This window comes from Hemitrygon akajei, chromosome 14, assembly GCF_048418815.1.
Source record: "Hemitrygon akajei chromosome 14, sHemAka1.3, whole genome shotgun sequence".
Taxonomy (NCBI): domain Eukaryota; kingdom Metazoa; phylum Chordata; class Chondrichthyes; order Myliobatiformes; family Dasyatidae; genus Hemitrygon; species Hemitrygon akajei.
This window is the reverse complement of record NC_133137.1, coordinates 46,212,239-46,235,449: the sequence shown is the minus strand read 5'-3', so window position 1 is coordinate 46,235,449 and position 23,211 is coordinate 46,212,239. Positions and strand designations below refer to the sequence as shown.

General features: G+C 43.1%; 1 protein-coding gene across 1 annotated transcript in view; it reads left to right on the top strand.

Moving 5' to 3' along the window:
• Window positions 1-21,560, top strand: part of asphd2 (aspartate beta-hydroxylase domain containing 2) — a 153,500-nt gene extending 131,940 nt beyond the window's left edge. The window contains exon 3 of the mRNA XM_073065977.1: window positions 21,469-21,560. Within this exon, the coding sequence (XP_072922078.1) occupies window positions 21,469-21,545 (77 nt within the window). The 3' untranslated portion in view covers window positions 21,546-21,560. The remainder of the gene's footprint in view (window positions 1-21,468) is intronic.
• Window positions 21,561-23,211: the final 1,651 nt, after the last annotated feature.

Here is a 23,211-nt window from a genome sequence, read left to right as displayed (position 1 = left end):
CACCTAGTCCCACTGACCTGCACTCAGCCCATAACCCTCCATTCCTTTCCTGTCCATATACCTATCCAATTTTACTTTAAATGACAGGATCGAACCTGCCTCTACCACTTCTACTGGAAGCTCATTCCACACGTCTACCACTCTCTGAGTAAAGAAGTTCCCCCTTAAACTTTTGCCCCTTAACTCTCAACTCATGTCCTCTTGTTTGAATCTCCCCTACTCTCAATGGAAAAAACCTATCCACGACAACTCTATCTATCCCCCTCATAATTTTAAATACCTCTATCAAGTCCCCCCTCAACCTTCTACACTCCAAAGAATAAAGACCTAACTTGTTCAACCTTTCTCTGTAACTTAGGTGCTGAAACCCAGGTAACATTCTAGTAAATCTTCTCTGTACTCTCTCTATTTGGTTGACATCTTTCCTGTAATTCGGTGACCAGAACTGTACACAATACTCCAAATTCGGCCTTACCAATGGCTTATACAATTTTAACATTACATCCCAACTCCTGTACTCAATGCTCTGATTTATAAAGGCCAGCATACCAAAAGCTTTCTTCACCACTCTATCCACATGAGATTCCACCTTCAGGGAACTATGCACTATTATTCCTAGATCACTCTGTTCTACTGCATTCTTCAATGCCCTACCATGTATGTCCTATTTTGATTAGTCCTACCAAAATGTAGCACCTCACAGCATTAAACTCCATCTGCCATCTTTCAGCCCACTCTTCTAACTGGCCTAAATGTACTCCCTCCATCATGAGCCTCTGCTTTCTGCAGGCAAGCCAATTCTGAACCCACCTGGCCAAACTTCCCTGGATCTCATGTCTTCTTGACTTTCTGAAAAGCCTACCATGTGGAACCTTGTCAAATGCCTTACTAAAATCCATGTAAATCATATCCACTACACTACCCTCATCTATATGCCTGGTCACCTCCTCAAAGAACTCTATCAGGTTTGTTAAACACGATCTGCCCTTCACAAAGCCATGCTGACTGTCCCTGATCAGTCCATGATTCTCTAAATGCCCATAGATCCTATCTCTAAGAATCTTTTCCAAAAGCTTTCCCACCACAGACGTAAGGCTCACTGGTCTATAATTACCTGGACTGTCACTACAACCTTTTTTGAACAAGGGGCAACATTCGCTTCCCTCCAATCCTCCGGTACCATTCCCATGGACAACGAGGACATAAAGATCCCAGTCAGAGGCTCAGCAATGTCTTCCCTCACTTCGTGGAGCAGCCTGAGGAATATTCTATAAGGGGACTTATCTGTCTTAATGTATTTTAACACCTCTTTTCCCTTAATATCAACATGCTCTAGAACATCAACCTCACTCATATTGTCCTCACGTGGCTAGTGATAGTGCTGAGGATGGGGTAGTTGGTTTACAGAGGGAGTGTGTAGTGAGAATACCAGCAAGGAGAAGCTGACAACAGGGCAAAACTGCAGTCAACAGGATGAGTTGCAATGGAAAAGGTGGACAAAATCAAAAGGAGCACATACAGGACTGAAAGTATTATATTTGAATGTGCACAGTATATGGAATAAGGTAGATGTAGCACAGTTACAGTATGACATTGTGGGCAACACTGTATTGTGGCTGAAAGAAGATTATTGTTGGGAGCTTAATGTACATTGTATCGAAAGGACATGCAGAGGGGATTGGTAAAATTGAAATCAAATCTTTAGAAAGAGGTGACATAGGGTTGAAAGATGTTGAATTGTTGTGGGTAGTGCTAAAGGTAAAAAGAGTCTGATGAGTTATATACAGACTCCCAAACAGTGCTCTACAAATTACAACAAAAGATAGAACATGTATGCCAAAAGCACAATGTTATGATAGTCGTAGGAGATGTCAGTGTGTGGGTAGGGTGAGAAAATAAGGTTGGTGCTGGATCACAAGAGGGGGAGTTTCTAGAATGCTTAGGAAATGGCTTTTTAGAGCAGCTCATGGACGAGCCCACTAGGGGATCAGCTATTCTGGATTTGTTGTTGTGCAATGAACCAGAATTGGTGAATGTGTAATCATAATATGATTGACTTCACCCTGAAATTTGAGAAGGAGAAGTTAAAGTCAGATGTATCAGTACTAGAGCGGAGTAAAGATAATAAAAACATAGAAACACAGAAAACCTACAGCATAATACAATGCTGTGCCGAACATGTACTTACTTTAGAAATTACCTAGGATTCCATATAGTAATTACAGAGGAATGAGAGTGGAGCTGGTAAAAATTGATTGGAAAAGAACATTGGCAGGAATGATGGCAGAGTAGTAATGGCTGAAGTTTCTGGGAGTAATTTGGAAGGCACAGGATATATCTATCCCAAAGAGGAAGAAGCATTCCAAAGACAGGATGACACAACTGTGGCTGACTAGAGAAATCAACTACATAAAAGCCAAAGAGGGGACATACAACAGAGCAAAAATTAGTGGGAAGTTGGAGTTTTGGGAAGCTTTTAAAAACCAACAGAAGGCAACTAATAAAGTAATTAAGAAGGAAAAGAGGAAATACAGAGGTAAGTTAGCCAATGATATTAAAGAGGATACATAGAGTGTAAGAGGTAAGAGGAGACATTGGACAGCTGGAAAACAATGCTGTTGGGACAAACGGTGGAAAAACTGAATAACTAATTTGCACCAATCTTCACTGTGGAAGACACTAACTGTATGCCAGAGGTTCAAGAGTGTCGGGGTCGGAAATGTATGACGTTGCCATTACGACGGAGAAGTTGCTTGAGAACCTAATAGGTCTGAAGGTAGATAAGTCACCTGGGCCAGATAGACTACACCTCAGGGTTCTGAAGAGCTGTCTGAAGAGATCATGGAGACATTAATAGTGATCTTTCAAGAATCACTAGATTCTGGAATGGTTCTGGAAGACTGGAAAATTGCAGATGTCCCTTCACTCTTCAAGAAGGGAGAGAGGCAGAAGAAAGGAAATTATAGGCCAGTTAGTCTGACCTCAGTGGTTGGGAAGATGTTGGAGTCGATAATGAAGGATGAGGTCACAGGTACTTGGAGGCACATGATAAAGTAGGCTGTAGTCTCAGTGTCAGCAACACCAACAAACTGATTGTAGACTTCAGAAGAAGGAAACCAGAGGACCACAAGAGAGTCCTCATCAGAGGATCAGAGGTGGAGAGGGTCGGCAACTTTAAATTCCTATGTGTTATTACTTCGGAGGATCTGTCCTGGGCCCAGCACGTATGAGCAATTACAAAGAAAGCACAGGAGCACCTCTACTTCCTTAGGAGTTTGTGCAGATTCGGCATGACATCTAAAACTTTGACAAACTTCTATAGAGTAGTGGAGGGTAAATTAGCTGGCTGCATCATAGCCTGCTACGGAAGAACCAATGCCCTTGAACAGAAAATCCTGCAAAAAGTAGTGGATACAACCCAGTCCATCATGGTTAAAGCCCTCCGAACCACTGAGCACATCTGCATGAAACTATGTTGCAGGAAAGCATCCATCATCAGGAACTCCACCACCCAGGATATGCTCTCTTCTAGCTGCTGCCATCAGGAAAAAGGTACAAGAACCTCAAGCTCTTGACCCAAAGGAAATAACTTCACTGAACTTCACTTTGAAATGCTCCCACAACCAATTGACTCACTTTCAAGGACTCTTCATCTCTTTTTATTAAGTTCAAAGAAAATTTATTATCAAAGTATGCATACTTTATACAACCTTGTGATTCATCTCCTTACAGGCAGCACAAAACAAAGAAACACAATAGAATCTGCTAAAAAAAGACTGTCAAACAGCAAACATGCTGGGGAAAAAAACAAATCATTCAAACAATAAAAGCAAGCAAATTATCTTTTTTTGCCTTCTTTTGAACATTTTTGTTTATCCATCTTTGTGTTTATTTTATCATTGACTATATTCTGTTGTGTTGCCATCAGGAAGAAGTTGCAGGGACCTCCAGACTCAGACCACTAGGTTCAGGAACAGTTACCCCTCAACCATCAGGCTCTTGGTCAGAGGGGATAATTCCACTCAACCAGTCCCCATCACTGAACTGTCCTCACACCTTATGGACTCGCTATCAAGGAATTTTAATCTCATGTTCTCAATATTTATTGCTTATTTTATTTATTATTTTGTACTTCCTGTTTTATTTGCACAGTTTATTGACTTTTCTACATTGGTTGTTTGTCTGTCCTGTTGTGTGGCCTTTCATTGATTTTATTGTGTTTCTTGTATTTGCTGTGAATGCCCACATGAAAATGAGTTTCATAGAAACATAGAACATAGAAAACCTACAGCACAATACAGGCCCTTTGGCCCACAAAGTTGTGCCGAACATGTTCCTACCTTAGAAATTACTAGGCTTACCCATAGCCCTCTGTTTTTCTAAGCTCCATGTACTTATACAAAAGTCTCTTAAAAGACCCTATCGTATCCGCCTCCACCACCATTGCCGGCAGCCCATTCCACGCACTTACCACTCTCTGAGTAAAAAACTTACCCCTGACATCTCCTCTGCACCTACTCCCCAGCACCTTAAACCTGTGTCCTCTTGTGGCAGCCACTTCAGCCCTGGGGAAAAGCCTCTGACTATTGTTACGTTCCCCAGTAACCGGGTGACTTATCAGCAAAGATAGATGGGTCTGCTGAGCCTGGTGCTACTATTTTCAACCGTTTTATTTATAAAGGGGCACAAACGTATGGTTAATACAAAACATTCAGATCATATACATCGTCAAAACTCAATCTAAAGCATAGGTGTAGTAATAATCAATCAAAAATGAGCTCTATCATTGTCTAGGGGTTGAACGATTTGTCCAATTGAAATATAAAAGTCTCGCCAGTTCATGGATGCTTTTTGCCGCTTGAGGGACCGCTGCGTGTTCACGGGTTGGATAGAGAAAATAAACTTGCCAGCCTTCTGGATTCAAAGCGTGAGATCGAGAACAGGAGTTCCTCGTTGTCAGTCCGAAATCCTTTTCGGGGTTATCAGCCACTCAATTCCCTAGCTAGGGGAACCAGAACACACGTGGCTCCCGAACAGCTTCCCGTCCTTACGGGAGCGATGAGCGATGGTGTCTCCGTCTGGTGCGTCGCTGGAGTACCGCCTCCAGCAGTCTCCTTTTTATCATGGCTGGCAAGATTTGTAAATGTCAATCAAGGTAGGGTGAGGCCATCCCCACACCACATTGCCTGAGGGTGTCCCTGTCCCTGATATCTAGCACGTACTATAGAGTTGCAATTCACACAGGTGCCTCTGAGAACAATGGTCAACTCCGTGGCATTGTCTCTCATTTCCTGGGTCCAAGACCTGAATTAATAGCGATCTTGCGATTCTTTTGAAGGAGGGGGCTGAGGTCATGACACTATCCACACGATCAATGCCTCTCATCATCTTATGCATGAGGAAATGTGTCTCGGGGTTGTACATGGTGACATATATGTACTTTGATAATAAATTTAGTTTGAACGTTGAACTTCCTTGTATCTACTGTGAATGTCTGGAAGAAAATCAATCTCAGGGTTGTATATATGACATATGTACTATGACAGACCTGAGGGGGTCCAATATCCTCACGGGCAGGTTGGCTAGAATTGTTCAGGTAGGTTTAAACTAATTCAGCAGGGGGATGGGAGCCAGAGTGATAGTGCTGAAAATGTTGTAGCTGGGTTACAAATAGAGGCATATGTAGTGAAACTCCTAGCAAGGAGATGTGGAAGACACTAGCGGTATGATGGAAGTGCCAGGTGTCAGGGTTCATGAACTGTGTGAAGTTACCTTTACTAGAGAGAACGTTCTTGGGAAACTGAAAGATCTGAAGGTAGGTAGTCAACTGGACCAGATGGTGTATACCCTAGGGTTCTGATTGAAGTGGCTGAAGAGATTGTGGAGGCATTAGTAATGATCTTTCAAGAAACATTCAAGAAGACCGGAAAATAGCAAATGTCACTCTACTCTTCAAGAAGGGAGAAAAGTAGAGGAAAGGAAATTATAGGCCAATTAGTCTGACCTCAGTGGTTGGGAAGATGCTGGAGTCAATTGTTAAGGATGTAGTTTTAGGATACTGGGAGACACATGGTAAAATAGGCAGTAGTCAGCATGGTTTCCTCAAGGCAAAATCTTCCCTGACAAGTTTGTTGGAATTCTTTGAAGAAATAACAAGCAGGATAGACAAAGGCTAATGTTGTGTACTTGGATTTTCAGAAGGCCGTTGACAAGGTGACACACATGAGGCTGCTTAACCCATGGTTTTACAGGAAAGATTCTAGCATGGATAAAGCAGTGGCTGATTGGCAGGAGGTAAAAAGTGGGAATAAAGGGAGCTTTTTCTGATTGGCTGCTGGTGACTAATGGTGTTCCAGAGGGGTTTGTGTTGGAACGGATTCTTTTTACATTGTATGTCGATGATTTGGATGATGAAATTGATGGCTTTGTTGCCAAGATTGTAGACAATATAAAGATAGGTGGAGGACAGGTAGTTTTGAGGAAGTAGAGAGGCTGCAAAAGGAGACTGATTAGGAGAATGGGCAAAGAAGAGGCAGACTGAATACAGTGTCAAGAAGTACATAGTCATGCACTTTTCTAAATGGAGAGAAAATTCAAAAATCTGAGGTACAAATCCTCATGCAGGATTCTCTAAAGGTTAATTTGCAGAGTGGTGAGAAGGCTAAAATATTATTTATTAAATTAAATTATTAAATTAAATTGAAACAAATTATTTATTAAATTATTTCAGAGGACTAGAATAAAAAAGTAAAGATGTCATGTGCTTTTTATAAAGCACTGGTGATGCCTCACTTGGAGTATTGTGAGCAGTTTGGGGCCCCTTATCTAAGAAGGGATGTGCTGACATTGGAGAGAGTACAAAGAAGGTTCACGAAATTGATTCCATATTGAAAGGTTTGTATAGAAAGAGCGTTTGATGGCTCTGGGACTGAATTCACTAGAATTCAGAAGAATGAGGTGTGACCTCATTGAAACCTATCAAATGTTGAAAAGCCTCGACAGAGTGGATGTGAAGAGGATGCTTCCGAGGGTGGGAGAGACCAAGACCAGAGGACACAGCCACAGAACAGAGGAACATCCTTTTAGAATGGAGATAAGGAGAATGTCTGCAAAGAATAAGAATTTCAGGATTTATATTGTATACATTTCTATGATATTAAATGAAACTCTTGAAACTATTGAATTTATTTAGCCAGAGAGTGGAATTTGTTGCCACAGGTGGCAGTAGAGATCAATTCAGTGGGTATATTTAAGGCAGAGGTTGATAGATTCTCGATTAGTCAGGGCATGAAGGGATATGGGGAGAAGGCAGAAGACTGGGGCTGAGAGGGAAATGGATCAGCCATGGAGCAGACTTGATGGGACAAATGGCCTAATTCTGCTCCTATATCTTATGGACTTACCTAGGGTGGAGGTACAGCAGCTTGAAGATCCACACTCAGTGCCTCAGAAACAGCTTCTTCCCCTCCATCCTCAGATACATGAACGTCTGGACACACTACCATTAATCCAAGCATCCAGGACATCTTCAAAGCACAATGCCTCAAAAAGGTGGCATCCATCATTAAGGACCCCCATCACCCAGGACATGCCCTCTTCTCATTGTTACCATCAAAGAGGAGGTACAGGAGCCTGAAGGCACACACTCAATGATTCAGGAACAGCTTCTTCCCTTCTGTCATCTGATTTCTGAATGGACATTGAATCCATGAACATTATCTCACTACCTTTTGTTTTCTTTTTTCTCTTTTTGCACTACTTATTTAATTTAATATAAATATTTACTGTAATTTACATTTTTTATTATTATGCTTTGCAAGTACTGCTGTCTGATATTAAATCTGATTTGGATTCTTTTTATTGCACGATTTATTTTTGTTTATTTATTGTAATTTATGGTAATTTTATGTTTTTGTACTGTATTGCTGCTGCAAAACAAAATTTTCATCAAGTTCATTATCATCAACCACATACACGTATACTGCCAAATGAAACAATATTCCTTCGGAGCAAGATGCACAACACCATACATATAACTCACACACAACACAAAGTAATATTCCCACAAATAAATTAACATATAATCAAATAAATTCCAGAAGATTGATTTTCATGTCACCCAATTGAGTGATTTGATTCTGAGAAGTAATGCACAGAAAAGCCTCCTCCCTTTAAATCATCAATGGGAGAGGTTCCGGAGGATTGGAGAGTTGCAGATGTTGTTCCTTTATTCAAGAAAGTGTGTAGAGATAGCCCAGGAAATTATAGACCAGTGAGTCTTACTTCAGTGGTTGGTAAGTTTATGGAGAAGATCCTGAGAGGCAGGATTTATGAACATTTGGAGAGGTATAATATGATTAAGAATAGTCAGCATGGCTTTTTCAAGAGCAGGTTGTGCCTTACGAGCCTGATAGAATTTTTCTGAGGAAGTGACTAAACACATTGATGAAGGTAGAGCAGTAGATGTAGTGTATATGGATTTCAGCAAGCATTTGATAAGGTACTCTATGCAAGGCTTATTGAGAAAGTAAGGAGGCATGGGATCCAAGGAGACATTGCTTTGTGGATCCAGAAATGGCTTGCCCACAAAAGGCAAAGAGTGGTTGTAGGCGGGTCATATTCTGCATGGAGGTCGGTCACCAGTGGTGTGCCTCAGGGATCTCTTCTGGGACCCTTACTCTTTGTGATTTTTATAAATGACCTAGATGAGGAAGTGGAGGGATGGGTTAGTTAGTTTGCTGATGACACAAAGGTTGGAGGTGTTGTGGATAGTGTGGAGGGCTGTCAGAGGTTACAGTGGGACATTGATAGGATGCAAAACTGGGCTGAGAAGTGGCAGAAGGAGTTCAACCCAGTTAAGTGTGAAGTGGTTCATTTTTGTAGGTCAAATATGATGACAGAATATAGTATTAATGGTAAGACTCTTGGCAGTGTGGAGGATCAGAGGGATCTTGGGGTCCGAGTCCATAGGACGCTCAAAGCAGCTGCACAGGTTGACTCTGTGGTTAAGAAGATGTACGGTGTATTGGCCTTCATCAATCGTGGAATTGAATTTAGGAGCCGAGATGTAATGTTGCAGCTATATAGGACCCTGGTCAGACCCCACTTGGAGTACTGTGTTCAGTTCCGGTTGCCTCACAGGAAGGATGCCTACAGGAAGGATGTAGAAGCCATAGAAAGGGTGCAGAGGAGATTTACAAGGATGTTGCCTGGATTGGGGAGCATGCCTTATGAAAACAGGTTGAGTGAACTCAGCCTTTTCTCCTTGGAGTGATGGAAGATGAGAGGTGACTTGATAAAGGTGTATAAGATGATGAGAGGCATTGATCGTGTGGATAGTCAGAGGCTTTTTCCCAGGGCTAAAATGGTTGCCACAAGTGGACACAGGTTTAAGGTGCTGGGGAGTAGGTACAGAGGAGATGTCAGGGGTAAGTTTTTTACTCAGAGAGTGGTAAATGCGTGGAATGGGCTGCTGGCAACGGTGGTGGAGGTGGATATGATAGGGTCTTCTAAGAGACTTTTGGATAGGTACATGGAGCTTAGAAAAATAGAGGGCTATGGGTTAGCCTAGTGATTTCTAAGGTAGGGACATGTTCGGCACAGCTTTCGGCACAATACAGAATGACCTGTATTGCTGTAAGTTTTCTATGTTTCTGTACTACAGAGGCTAGTGCACATGGTGGTGCTGACTGAGTTTACTACTCTCTGTAGTTTATTTCAATCCCAAGTAGTAGCCCCACCCCCACCCATACCAGACGGTGATGCAGACAGTTAGAATGCTCTCCACGGTACATCTGTAGAAGTTTGAAAGTGTCTTTGGTGACATACCAAACTCCTCAAACTCCTAATGAAATATAGCCACTGCCATGCCTTCTTTGGAGCTGCTTCAAAATGTTGAGTCCAGGATAGATCCCTCTGAGATATTGTCACCCAGGAACTTGAAACTGCTCACTGCTTATTCATTTCCATAGAGGCTGCCTGACCACATAAGTTCTTCCAGCATTTTGTGTGTTTTGCTTTGGATTTTCAGCACCTGCAGACTTTATTTAGTTTATCACAAGGATGTAGCCCGGATGGGAAGGCCGGTGTTATTATGAGTGTTACGTACCCCGTAACAGGTTAAAAAAGAAAAAAGAACCAGCAAAAATGGACACACCTGGAGTCTGAGTCTTCCATTATATATGTGTATATATATAGTTCAGTTCTGGAATGTGGTTTGAGTAGAGTTGGAGAGAGAGAGATGGAGAGTTAGAATGTTGGTTTATCTTCCAATGCCAATGTCGATGCTGATGCCGATCCTCCATGTCATCCTCCTGTTCCCAAAACTTACAGTCACCAACTGTAAGAGGACAGTTCTTCCATGGTGGAATTATCAACCCAGGTGAGGGTTGGACACACGACAAACTCCCCACCGGTCACACCCTTTCACACTGCGAGACCCACTGATCAATCTGCCTGATCGATCCACCAAAACCCACTTTTTCTGTGGGCACAACAAAGCTCATTCAGTGTCTAAAACCATGTGTCTGTAGGTCCATCAGCTGACCTATTTATCTCACCATGCTGAACACCAGCTGTCCATTGAACAGTTCCTCCCTTCTCTCTCTGTAAGAATACAGAAGCTGACAGTGGCCTTGCAAAAGTGTAAACATGCTTGCAGAGAAACCACAACACCATCTCCGAGCAGTCTTCGCTTCTCTCTCTCTTAATAACGTGTCTGGTGTTGAACAACAACTCCCTCTCTCTTTTCAGAAGCACAGTTCATAGGGGTAATTCAGTACCCCGTCACAGGAGAAATTTGATAAGCTGGATCTGATTGAATGGTGGAGCAGACTCAATGGACCAGATAGCCTGATTCTGCTCCTATGTTTTATGGTCTTAGTTTTTGAGGATGGCCTGCTCGAGGCAGATTTACAGCTGCGCCATATTCTTTCCATTTCTTGATAATTAACTTAACTGTGTTTCTAAGGGATATTCAGTGACTTGGAAATTTTCTTGTACCATCTCCTGACTTGTGATTTCCAATAACCTTTTTGTTGAGTTGTTCAGAGTGTTCTTTTGTCTTCATGGTGTAGTTTTTGGTAGGATATTGACTCAAGCAGTTGGACCTTCCAGGTACAGGTGTATTTTTACTACAATCAATTGAAACACCTTGACTGCACACAGGTGATCTCCATTTAACTAATTAAGTGACTTTTAATACCAATTGAATTTGGAATTTATTTATTTAAATCTTACATCCATCCCACAACATGAAGGGGTAAAATTCTTTCTGTTATGACTGTACAGACATGTGAATTTATGTCTACTGGCTTGTAGAAAGAAGCTGTCCCATAGCCTGTTGGTCCTGGCTTTAATGCTGTGGTACTATTTGCCAGACAGAAGCAGATGAAACAGTTGATTGTTGGGGTGACTGGTGTCCCCAATGATCTTCCAGGCCTTCTTTAAGTACCTGCTGCTGTAAATGTCCTCAATAGAGGGAAGTTCACATCCACAGATGCACTGAGCTGTCTGTACCACTCTTTGCAGTGTCCAGCGATCAAGGTTGGTGCAGTTCTTGTATCAGGCAGTGATACAGCCAGTCAGGATGCTCTCAGTGGTGGCCCTGTTGAAGGTCTGCAGGATTTGGGGGCTCATGCTGAACTTCTTCAGTACCTCAGGTGGAACAGACACTGTTGTGCTTTACTTGCCACAAAGCCAGTGTGTACGGTCCAGGTGAGATCATCGGCAATGTGTATACCAAGGAACTTCCTTGATGTTGATCGGGGAGGACCTGTCTCCATTCCTCCTGTAATCCACAATCAGCTCTTTTGTTTTTTGGACACTGAGGGAGAGGTTGTTATCTTGGCACCACTGTGTCAGGCTGTCAACCTCTCCTCTGTAGGCTGTCTCATCACTGCTAGAAATAAGGCCGATCAAAGTCATGTCTTCTGCAAATTTGATCAGCAGATTGGAGCTGTGTGTGGCAGTACAGTTGTGGGTGTAAAGGGAGTGGAGGAGGGGACTCAAAACTCAACCCTGGGGAGGGAGCCCATCCTGACCACCTGTTGGAAATCCTATAGGAAGTCTAGGATGGCTGCACCAGTGATGATGATTTGCTGTGTCATATTAAGGGGGGGGGGGTGGAGGTGAATACTTATGCGATCAATTGTATTGTGTTTTATATTTGTAATTAATTTAGATCACTTTGTAGAGATCTGGTTTCATTTTGTCACGAAAGAATCTGTTGCTCAGTGTCAAAAAAGCCAAATTAAATCCACTGTGATTCGATGTGGGAAAACAATAAAACAAGTAAACCTCCAAGGTGGGCAAATACTTTTTATAGGTGCTGTAGCTGTATGATTCTAACCCTATGTGTTATTAGCATAGAAGTGATGGACTGAAGGGCCTGTTTCTATGCTATTTGCTATATAACTGTAACCCTAAGCACAAAATTTTTGGATGCTGAAAACATGCGAGTTTTAAAGCACTACAGCATGTAAGCAGGCCTTTTGGCCCATCTAGTCCATGCTGAACTGTTATTCTGCCTAATTCCATCAACCCATACCTGGACCATATTCCTCCCATCTGTGTACTCATGCAAACCTCTCTTAAATGTTGCAATCAAACCCGCATCGACCTCTTCCACTAGCCTGTTCCATGCTCTCACAACCTTTCAGATTCCCTTTAATTATTCACTTCTCACCCTTAACCCATGACCTCTAGTTGTAGTCTCACTCAGCCTCGGTGGAAAAAGGCTGTTTCCATTTACCCTATCTATACTCATCATAATTTTGTCTACTTTTGTCAAATCTCTCCTCTTTTTCTTGTTTTTTTTTGTTTCTCTGCAGATTTCCAGTACCTGCCTAATTATCTCCGAGAGAGAATGACTTGCATTAACTAGCAACTGGCTGGCCTCTGGATTTTTTGGAGTGCTTTACAGTCATAGACATACTTGAGAAGAACAGTTTCTGCTGTACTGTGCTAAATGGAAGCAAAAAAGCTGCTAGAACACTGAATTTAATGTTAAAAATGTTCTCAGCAGGTCAGGAGGTTACTGGGGGTGGGGGGGGGGGAGAGAGAGAGAGAAATATTTCACATCAATGAGTTTTCCCTCACCAGAACTAGTTAAAAACATAGAACATAGAAAACCTACAGCACAATACAGGCCCTTCAGCCCACAATGCTGTGCCGAACATGTCCTTACATTAGAAATTACCTAGGGTTACCCATAGCCCTCTATTTTTCTGAGCTCCATGTACCTATCCAGGAGCCTCTTAAAAGACCCTATTGTATCTGCCTCCACCACCATCACCAGCAGCTCATTTCACGCACTCACCACTCTCTGCGTAAAGAAACTTACCCTTGACATCTCCTCTGTACCTACTTCCAAGCACCTTAAAACTATGCCCCCTCATGTTAGCCATTTCAGCCCTGGGAAAAAGCCTCTGGCTATCCACATGATCAATGCCTCTGAACACCTTATACAATACATCTCTATAGGTCACTTCTCATCCTCCGCTGCTCAAAGAAAAAAAGGCCAAGTTCACTCAATCTATTCTCATAAGGCATGCTCCCCAATCCAGGCAACATCCATGTAAATCTCCTTTGAACCCTTTCTATGGTTTCCATGTCCTTCCTGTAGTGAGGTGACCAGAACTGAGCACAGTTCTCCAAGTGGGGTCTGACCAGGGTCCTATATAGCTGCAACATTACCTCTCGGCTCCTAAGCTCAGTCCCATGGTTGATGAAGGCCAATGCACTATATGCTTTCTTAACCTCAGGGTCAACCTGCTTTCAGCGTCCTATGGACTCAGACCCCAAGATCCCTCTGATCCTCCGCAGGAATAGGGGATCCCTACAGATGCTACTTAACCATCCTACCATGTTTGCTTTACCTGCACTGATGCTGGGTTTAGCACTTAAGGGCAAAACATCTTCTCAACTCAGTGACCACTTTATTAGACATCTCCCATACCTCTCATACCCCCTATACCTCCCCGTACCCCCTGTACCACATAAATCCTGCCTCTCAGGATCTTCTCCATCAATTTACCAACCACTGAAGTAAGACTCGCTGGCCTATCATTTCCTGGGCTATCTCTACTCCCTTTCTTGATGCTGCCTAACCTGCTGAGTATTTCCAATATTTTCTTTTTATTTTCTAATTTCCAGCATCTGCATTTAAGAACATATTTTAAAGATAAGCAAGAGCTAAATATTGGTTTGGAAGACTCTTTCTTATCCTGGTCAATATGAACATGCAGAACTCATCCCATGTCAGCCAGTTCCCTTTGACTGTCAAAATCCTTTGGATTCTAGCCAGGACTGGCTCACCTACATGCAATTTATGGAGGAGCTTGAGAGCCTTCAGAAATAAAACATCAATGAAGGTTCCTAATTCTGGATTAATATCTCATTAGCCCTTTCAAAACTTGTCTAAACTGCCTTGAGGGTGCATCTAAGTCCAAAATCGGGTTTATTATTATATTTACAAGCTTGGGTGTAATGAAAAATTCACAGGACACAATCCCAGGAAACAACATTCATAATAAAAACATAAATTACACACTATAAAATCAGAACTATAAAAAAAAATCAAAGTCCATTGTAGTGCGAAGTGGTCATGATGTTAACATTCTGAGGAAATAATTAGGATTATGCAGTTTGATTCAAGAACCAAATGGTTCTTTTCTTGAAACAACAACACACACAAAATGCTGGTAGAACACAGCAGGCCAGGCAGCATCTATAGGGAGAAGCGCTGTCGATATTTCGGCCCGAAACGTCAACAGCGCTTCTCCCTATAGATGCTGCCTAGCCTGCTATGTTCTACCAGCATTTTGTGTGTGTTGTTGTTTGAATTTCCAGCATCTGCAGATTTCCTCGTGTTAGTTCTTTTCTTGAGCCTGACTGCGTGGAACTTAAGGCTTCTGTATCTCCCACCCAATGCTAACCACAAGAAGATGGCATGGTCCAGGTGTGGGGATCTTTCAGGACAGATGTAGCCTTCTGAGCCAGCACATCCTCTAGACACTAGTGCTGTTGGGGAGGGATGTACCTGTGATGTATTGGGCTGAGTCCACTACACTCTGAAGTTCTTTTGCTTACTGTGCACTTGAATTGATGTAACCATTCTGGATACTTTCTACAGGACACCTGTAGAAGTTTGTATTAGCTGCTGGACATCTCTCCATAAATTACAGCTAAAATCTAATAGAGTTCATCTTCATTCCCAGTCTGTCACAAATGATAACTAATGTCACTCCACCCAAGTAACACCGTGACAATTAATCTCCGCTTCTTTGTCCACTTGGATTGGTTTCTCAAGGAGTAAATATTTTGAATCCAGAGCACACTGGAGTCTACGAGACCAACACCTTTGTGACCAAAGGGGTCACAGCACCATTGAAAAGGCACTGCTGAAACACAGGACTGAGAAGCTTGTGGAGAATGTGTCCTAGACGACATCCAGAGTCACATTATAGTGAAATAATCATACAAACCTGTCACCACAGTCATTCCACTCATTGACTATATACTGATCCCACCTGCCTGCAATAGGTTCATAGCCTTGGTGATTCAGTTATGTACAGCTTCTGTCAGTCAGTCTCAACATTCCCCCACACTGACACCCTAACATAGGGTCTCAATGCAAATCTTTAATACTTCCTTTTATTCCTACAGATACTACTCAACCATCCTACCATGTTTGTTTTACCTGGCACTGATGCTGGGTTTACCACCTTAAGGGCGAAATATCACCTCAACTCAGTGATCATTTTATTAGACCTCCCATACTTCCCCTACCCCCTGTACCTCCTGTAACTCTCATACTTCCCATACCCCCTGTACCTCTCCATACCCCCTGTAGCTCCCCGTACCCCCTGTACCTCCCCTACTCCCTGTATCTCCCGTACATCCTGTACCTCCCCGTACCCCCTATACCCCCTGTACCTCCACTACCCCCTGTACTTCCTATACCCCCATACCTTCTGTACTTCCCACATCCCGTACCTCCCACACCCAATAAAGTGGCCACTGAGTGTAAGTTTGTGGTCTTCTGCTACTGTAGCCCATCCACTTCAAGGTTCAACTTGTTGTACATTCAGAGATGCTTTCCTGCACACCACTGTTGTAACATGTGGTTATTTGATTTACTATCACCTTCCTGTCAGTTTGAGCCAGCCTGGCCATTCTCCTCTGACCTCTGTCATTAACAAGGCATTTTTGCCTGCAGATCTGCCACTCACTGGATGTTTTTGTTTCTTACACCATTGTCGGTAAACTCTAAACACTGTTGTGTGGAAAAACCCAGGAAACCAGCAGTTTCTGGCACCAACTATCATTCCGTGATCAAAGTCACTTAGATCACATTTCTTCCCTATTCTGATGTTTGGCCTGAACCTTTTATCTACATGCTTTTATGCATTGAGTTGCTACCACATGATTGGTTAATTAGATATTTGCATTAACGTACAGGTGTACGTAATAAAGTGGCCAGCATGGACTGATTGGGTGAATGGCCTCCTCCACCTTCAGTGTTTGTCTATGTTTCAACAGCAAGGCCAGGGTCAGATTTCGCTCAATGACTGCACATGTGGACTTTTATTCTGAAGTGTGCTTGATAAAATAATTAGAATGGGATCCAGGATATCTCGAGCTGGGACATATTGTGGACGAGGCTCCAAAACATGATTGAGACCTTCAAATGTGATACTGTACAAACCTGTTCTTAGAAGTAACAGAGGTGTATTACCGTGACTGAAGAGGCAATTAGTTTAACAGTTCTCAATTACATGACATTAAGTCCTGTAGGGTTATTGTTCATCATACTTCATTCTTGTTTCATTTGAAAAGGTGGGACCATACAATCCACTCAATTAACATCACAGTAGTCTCTTTTTAAACAGCAAGTAAAGTGACAGAAGGTGTCACTGGCAGGATGATCAGCTGACACCTAAACCTAATGTTCATTCTGGGCTTCACCAGGATATAACAGAATACAGATCCTTTTAATGTACTCCAGGATCAATCTAACACTTCACTCCCATATAATGCCCCATTTTTCTTTCATCCACATACCCCTCTAAGAGTCTTTTAATTATCCCTAATGCATCCACTTCTAACAGCACCCCCAGTAGTGCATCTGTGTAAAAACATTTAGTGCAATTGCTTTACTGCCCCAGTGCTCAGCAATCTCTGGAACACACACAAAGTGCTGAAGGAACTCAGCAGGCCAGGCAGCATCTATGGAAAAGAGTAAGCAGTCAATGTTTTGTGCCGAGACCATTCATCAGGGCTGTAAGTAAAACATGAGAGGTTTTTTTCCAGTCCTGATGAAGGGTCTGGACCCCAAAAAGTCGACTGCTTACTTCTTTCCACAGATGCTGCCTGACCTGCTGAGTTCCTGCATAATTTTGTCTGCATTCCTCGTTTACCAGCAGCTGCAGATTTTCTTGTGTATCAGAAATACTATGAAAATGAGTTTTCAAAAGTTCAAAAAGATCCAAGTAAATTTATATTAAAAGTTTGCATATGTTAGCATATACTACCCTGAGATTCATTTTCTTGCAGGCATTCACAGAAGAATAAAGAAATATAATAGAATCAATGAAAAACTACACACATCAAAATACTGACAAGCAACCACTGTGCAAAAGACAACAAACTGCAAACAAAAAAGCAAATAATAATTATCGTTATATGCCATGTCATATGACGCAGGCGATCATGGTCTCGTGACCATGATCATTCTTGGCAAATTTTTCTACAGAAGTGGTTTGCCAGTGCCTTCTTCTGGGCAGAGTCTTTACAAGACGGGTGACCACAGCCATTATCAATACACTTCAGAGATTGTCTGCCTGGTCACGTAACCAGGACTTGTGATGTCTACCACTAGCTCCCATGGCTTCACATGACCCTGAACAGGTGATGAGGATAAGAATAAGCAGGTGCTACACCTTGCCCAAGCGTGACCTGCAGGTTAGTGAAGGGGAGGAGCGCCTTACAACTCCTTTGGTAGAGACGCATCTCTACGCCAACATCAGTAATAACATAAATAATACTGAGAACATGAGTTGTAAAGTCCTTGAATGGGAGTTGATAGGTTATAGAACCAGTTCAGTGTTGAGTTGAGTGAGACTATTCATTTATTTTTGCAGCAGCAGGAGCACAGAACAATACTGACTGCTAGAGAGAGAGAGAGAGAGAGAGTCCTTCACTCTACAGTCACATCTAACCCTGTGTTTTGCAGCAGAAGTACAGTGCAATAAATAAAACCATTACTATACATTACAATGAGACATATAAAAAGTAAGTAGTAGTGAAAAAGAGAGCAGCATAGTGAGGTAGCATTCATGAGCTTCTGGTCTATTTAGAAATCTGATAGCAAAGGGGAAAAGCTGTTCCTCAAATGTTGAATGTGTCTCTTCAGACTCTTGCACCTCCTCCCTGATGGTAGTAATGAGAAGAGGGCATGTCCTGGATGGTGAGGGTCCTTAAGAATGAACGCCCACCTTCATGAGGCCAGCAGGCAGCGTGGCACATGACAGTAGTGGCCTTTCTGACCTAGTGCTACTTTAATTTAGTTTTTTAAATTTAATTTTAAGGTACAATTAGGGTTTAGGGCAGTGGATAACAGAGTGACTACCGTCGCCAGATACTGGTACAATACAGAGATCGCCCAAAAACAAACCTTCATGAAAATCTGCTGGTTAGATTGCATGACCTCGGCTTGCTGAAGGAATCCGGCCTGCAGTCCTCAGAGTTGCCTGATGCTGGTGGCCAGAGTTGGGGACGTCGTAAGCAGTGTGCAAGGAAGCAGAAGCGCAGCAAGCAAGTAGGAGTCTGTGCCAGGAGTAAAGCAGGCCCTAGCCGGCTAGCTGTCCCGTCCATTCTGCTCTCTAATGGACATTAAGTTGGACTACATCTGTGGCAACGAAATACTCGGCGGGAGTACAAAAACCAACGGAATCCTGGACACCGCCATTCAGCTGTTTATTTATGTAACAGATTTTCCCCCAAGCCATCGGTTTACCAAACTCTGCTGTGCCTATTGTCTTGTTTATTATTTATTGTAATGCCTGCACTGTTCTGTGTACTTTATGCAGTCCTGGGTAGGTCTGTAGTCTAGTGTAGTTTTTGTGTTGGTTTACATAGTTCAATGTAGTTTTTGTATTGTTCATGTAGCACCATGGTCCTGAAAAACATTGTCTTGTTTTTATTGTGTACTGTACCAGCAGTTATGGTTGAAATGACAATAAAAAGTGACTTGACTTGACTTGATGAGACATCGCCCTTTGAAGATGCCTTCAATTGTGAGGACGCTCATAGCCATGATGGAGCTGACTAATTTTACAACTTTCTGTAGCTTTTGCTGATCCTGCATTCCTCATTTACCAGCAGCTGCAGATTTTCTTGTGTATCAGCTCCGTACCAGACAGTGATGCAACTCCAAGAGTGATACATGGTACATCTGCAGAAATGTGCAAGTCTTTGGTGACATACCAAATCTCAAACTCCAAATGAAATACAGCTGCTGGCATGACCTCTTCATGACGGCTTCAATATGTTGGGCTCAGGATGGATCTTCAGAGATGCTGACACCCAGGAATTTGAAGTTAGTGATATAGTACCAAAACAGGCTCTTCCACCCAGTTACATCCATGTGACTTAATGACCAGCTAACCCATATGTCTTTAGAATGTGGGAGGAAACCAGAGTACACAATGATGGGGAGAACATACAAACTCCTTAGAGGCAGCTGTGAGAATTGAACCCAGATCGCTGGCATCGAATGTTATGCTACACTACCATGTTACTCATCCTTTTGCTGACTGCTTGATGAGGACTGATGTGTGTTTCTGAAGCACTAAACATCCCAGCATAATAGCAGCAGCAACATCCCACCCTGTACATCCATCCCACCAGCCACCTCCTGGCCTTTTATGGGAGAGTCTGACATTCAATGTTAGGATGGCGGGTGGGGGGATGGAGGTAGGTGAACACAATGCTGTCCTCATTAACAGTACTGCTGTAGACATGGTCAACAGCATCAAGTTCCCACATCGCCAGCAGCCTCTCCTGCTCCCTCCACACTGATGTGACACCTTCTCAGACCGCTTAGCTCTCAAACCTCGACAGGTGCACTATAGGAAGTATCCTGTTGGGCTCTATCTCTGCCTGGTGTGGCAACTGGAAAGCAAAACATGCAACGAGTGGTAAATAACTTAATTATTTACATCACATCACATGTTAACAAGTTTCTTCCATCCAGTCAACCTGCACCAGGAAGGACAAGATAAGATAAAACTTCTATTTATACCAAAGGAAATTATTGTTGCAAGGTTGCTCAGTCAGAAATATATACTTTTAAATACAAAATGAAAGCATTGGTGTATGAAAAAATACACAATGTGCATTAAAGAGAAATAGTGCAAAATACATTCGTGCAATAAAACCAGATACTTCTATACTCAGAGGAGGAGTTGTAGAGTCTTATGGCCACAGGGAGAAAGGATCTCCTGTGGCGTTCAGTGGTGCCCTGTGGATAATGGTATCATCAAGAATGCCAACACCCTGGCCCTTAGGAAGGGTAATGGTATCATCAAGAATGCCAACACCCTGGCCCTTAGGAAGGGTAATGGTGTCATCAAGAATGCCAACACCCTGGCCCTTAGGAAGGGTAATGGTGTCATCAAGAATGCCAACACCCTGGCCCTTCTTCATGTTCTCTCATGAAGCCTGGATGACCAGAATCAAGGACAGCTTCATCCTCACTGCTAATCAGATTCCTGAACCAACTATCTCTTTCACGTTATTACTGGGGCAGACTCGATGGGCTGAATGGTCAGATAACGTAGAGGAGGTCTGACCCAAGTGCAGAACAGTGGCGACAATATATCAGTGAGCGATAACTTTATTAACAATGTGTCAGGAGGAGCCACAGAACAGGGAGAGAACAGATACTTAACTGAACATAGAACAAGGTAACTGGCTCAATGGGGGGAACAAGGACCGTGGATAGACCTGACACAAATGGCCTAATTCTGCTCCTATCGCCTTCCCAGTGGCGCTGCCACACTTGGGAACCTTAAATTCGGATTCATTTCTTTAGTTCTACCTCATCCATTATTGCCTCCTTAACATTTCTATTTGCAATACCTCAAACTATATTTGTATGTTTCCTGCAGTTTGGTTGCTTTTGGTTCGTTGCAGGGGGTATTTATTATTACCATGAATTCACACGAATAGGGAATTTCATTGCAGCCGGTGTATGTGGTGGCAATAAACTAACCTCAGTCGGAACCGAATCAGCTCCTCAGAGTCTTCCTCAAATCCTAAAAGTCAAGAAAATTATTCCTTAACTGCCCAGTTTATTTATAAAGACCCGTTTTAAGGTGGCCCGATGGCGCATGTTGGACCTGCCTCATGTCCGTGTCATTGTGGCGCTTTAATCTCATTGGAGTTTTCTCTTCCCATTCATAGGCAAATCTCTTTTCACAAGGGTGAATAAAGCACAAAGCGAGGCATACCCTCGGAGCCCCAGCTGGCACCAGAATTAATGTGCTGCTTGAAGACCGCAGACGGCAGCCTGCCCCTTAAGACTCAAGGACCACACAAAGGCTTCAGTTCCAGGAGCGGCTCCGGATCGATTTACAACCATGCACCGATCTACCATCACCCTCTGTCTCCTGTTTACCCTCCTACATGTCCTCTGTGCGCTCCCCCGCAGCTCCAGAAGGCATTCCAGATCCTCCTCGTTGGAAGACGAGGACATATTCTACAATTTCCTCAGCGGCAGCCTGGAGATGGACGTGGAGGAAGGCAAGCGGATGGGTAGGCGGGAGACCGTCGACGGTCGGAGTCACCTTCACTGCTCCAAGCCAAGTGAGACCTGGTCGGCGGCGCCCAGCACCTATACGCCGTTCTCCGGAAGCGTCCAGTACCGGGTCACTGTTACCACCGCCCCCACCGAGCCCCCTTGGAAAGTTTTCCCACTCTGGCACCTGATGATGTTCATGAAACGCTTCTACAGCTGCTGCAAGCTTAGGTATCCCTGCAAGAAAATCAAAGGTTACCAAGGACGCTTGCTCGGACGTGAGTAGTTCTCTCAATGCCTAGCGAGTTGTGAAACCTTTTATTGTTGTTTGGGGCAGAGGAGTGAGTTGGGAAGTGGGGGAAAATTCTGAGGGTCTTGGCCCGAAAGGTCAGTTGTTTAAATCTTCTCCATAAATGCTGCCTGACCTACTGAGTTCCTTCAGCATTTTGAGTGTGATAGGCTGGCTTTCCAGCATCTGCAGAATCTCGGGTGTTTATGGTAAATAAATATTTATTCTCTCTCCACTGATACTGTCTGCCCCGTTGAGTGTTTCTAACGTTTTCTTCTTTTATTTAAGATTTCCAGCTTCGGCAGATTTTTAAAACGTTGTAGTTATTGTTGTGTGAAGTGATAGTAGTTCCAGTTTCATTATCTGGGCTGAGGGACGGGACAGGAGCTAGGGCTTTACTCTTTGGAGAGCAGGAGGATGAGAGGAGACATGATAGAGGTGTACAAGATATTAAGAGGAATAGACAGAGTGGACAGCCAGCGCCTCATCCCCAGGGCACCACTGCTCAGTACAAGAGGACATGGCTTTAAGGTAAGGGGAGGGAAGTTCAAGGGGGATATTAGAGGAAGGTTTTTCACTCAGAGAGTGGTTGGTGCGTGGAATGCACTGCCTGAGTCAGTGGTGGAGGCAGATACACTAGTGAAGTTTTAAGAGACCACTAGACAGGTATATGGAGGAATTTAAGGTGGGGGGTTATATGGGAGGCAGGGTTTGAGGGCTGGCACAACATTATGGGCCGAAGGGCCTGTACTGTGCTGTACTATTCTATGTTCTATGTTTTAATGAGGAGAGGAGTGGTGGGTTGGTTTGAGCTGGGATCAGAGACCAGAGACTGTGAATGTGGGGCACGCAGTGAGTTCTCAGCCACATTACTAATATGCATTTATGAGTCACAGGATAGTTGATAAATTTCGCTCTCATAGTGTGTTATATTTGATTTATCTGCTTCTGTTTTTTAAAGAGAGGTAGGAACTTTTGTCTTAAATGATATCATATGATCATAAGACAAGGTCTGCACAAGATATTCTGCAGATGCTAGAAATCAGGAATAACAGATACATTGCTAGAGGAACTCAACAAGTCAGACAGCATCTAAGGAAGACATAGAAGCAAGATCAGG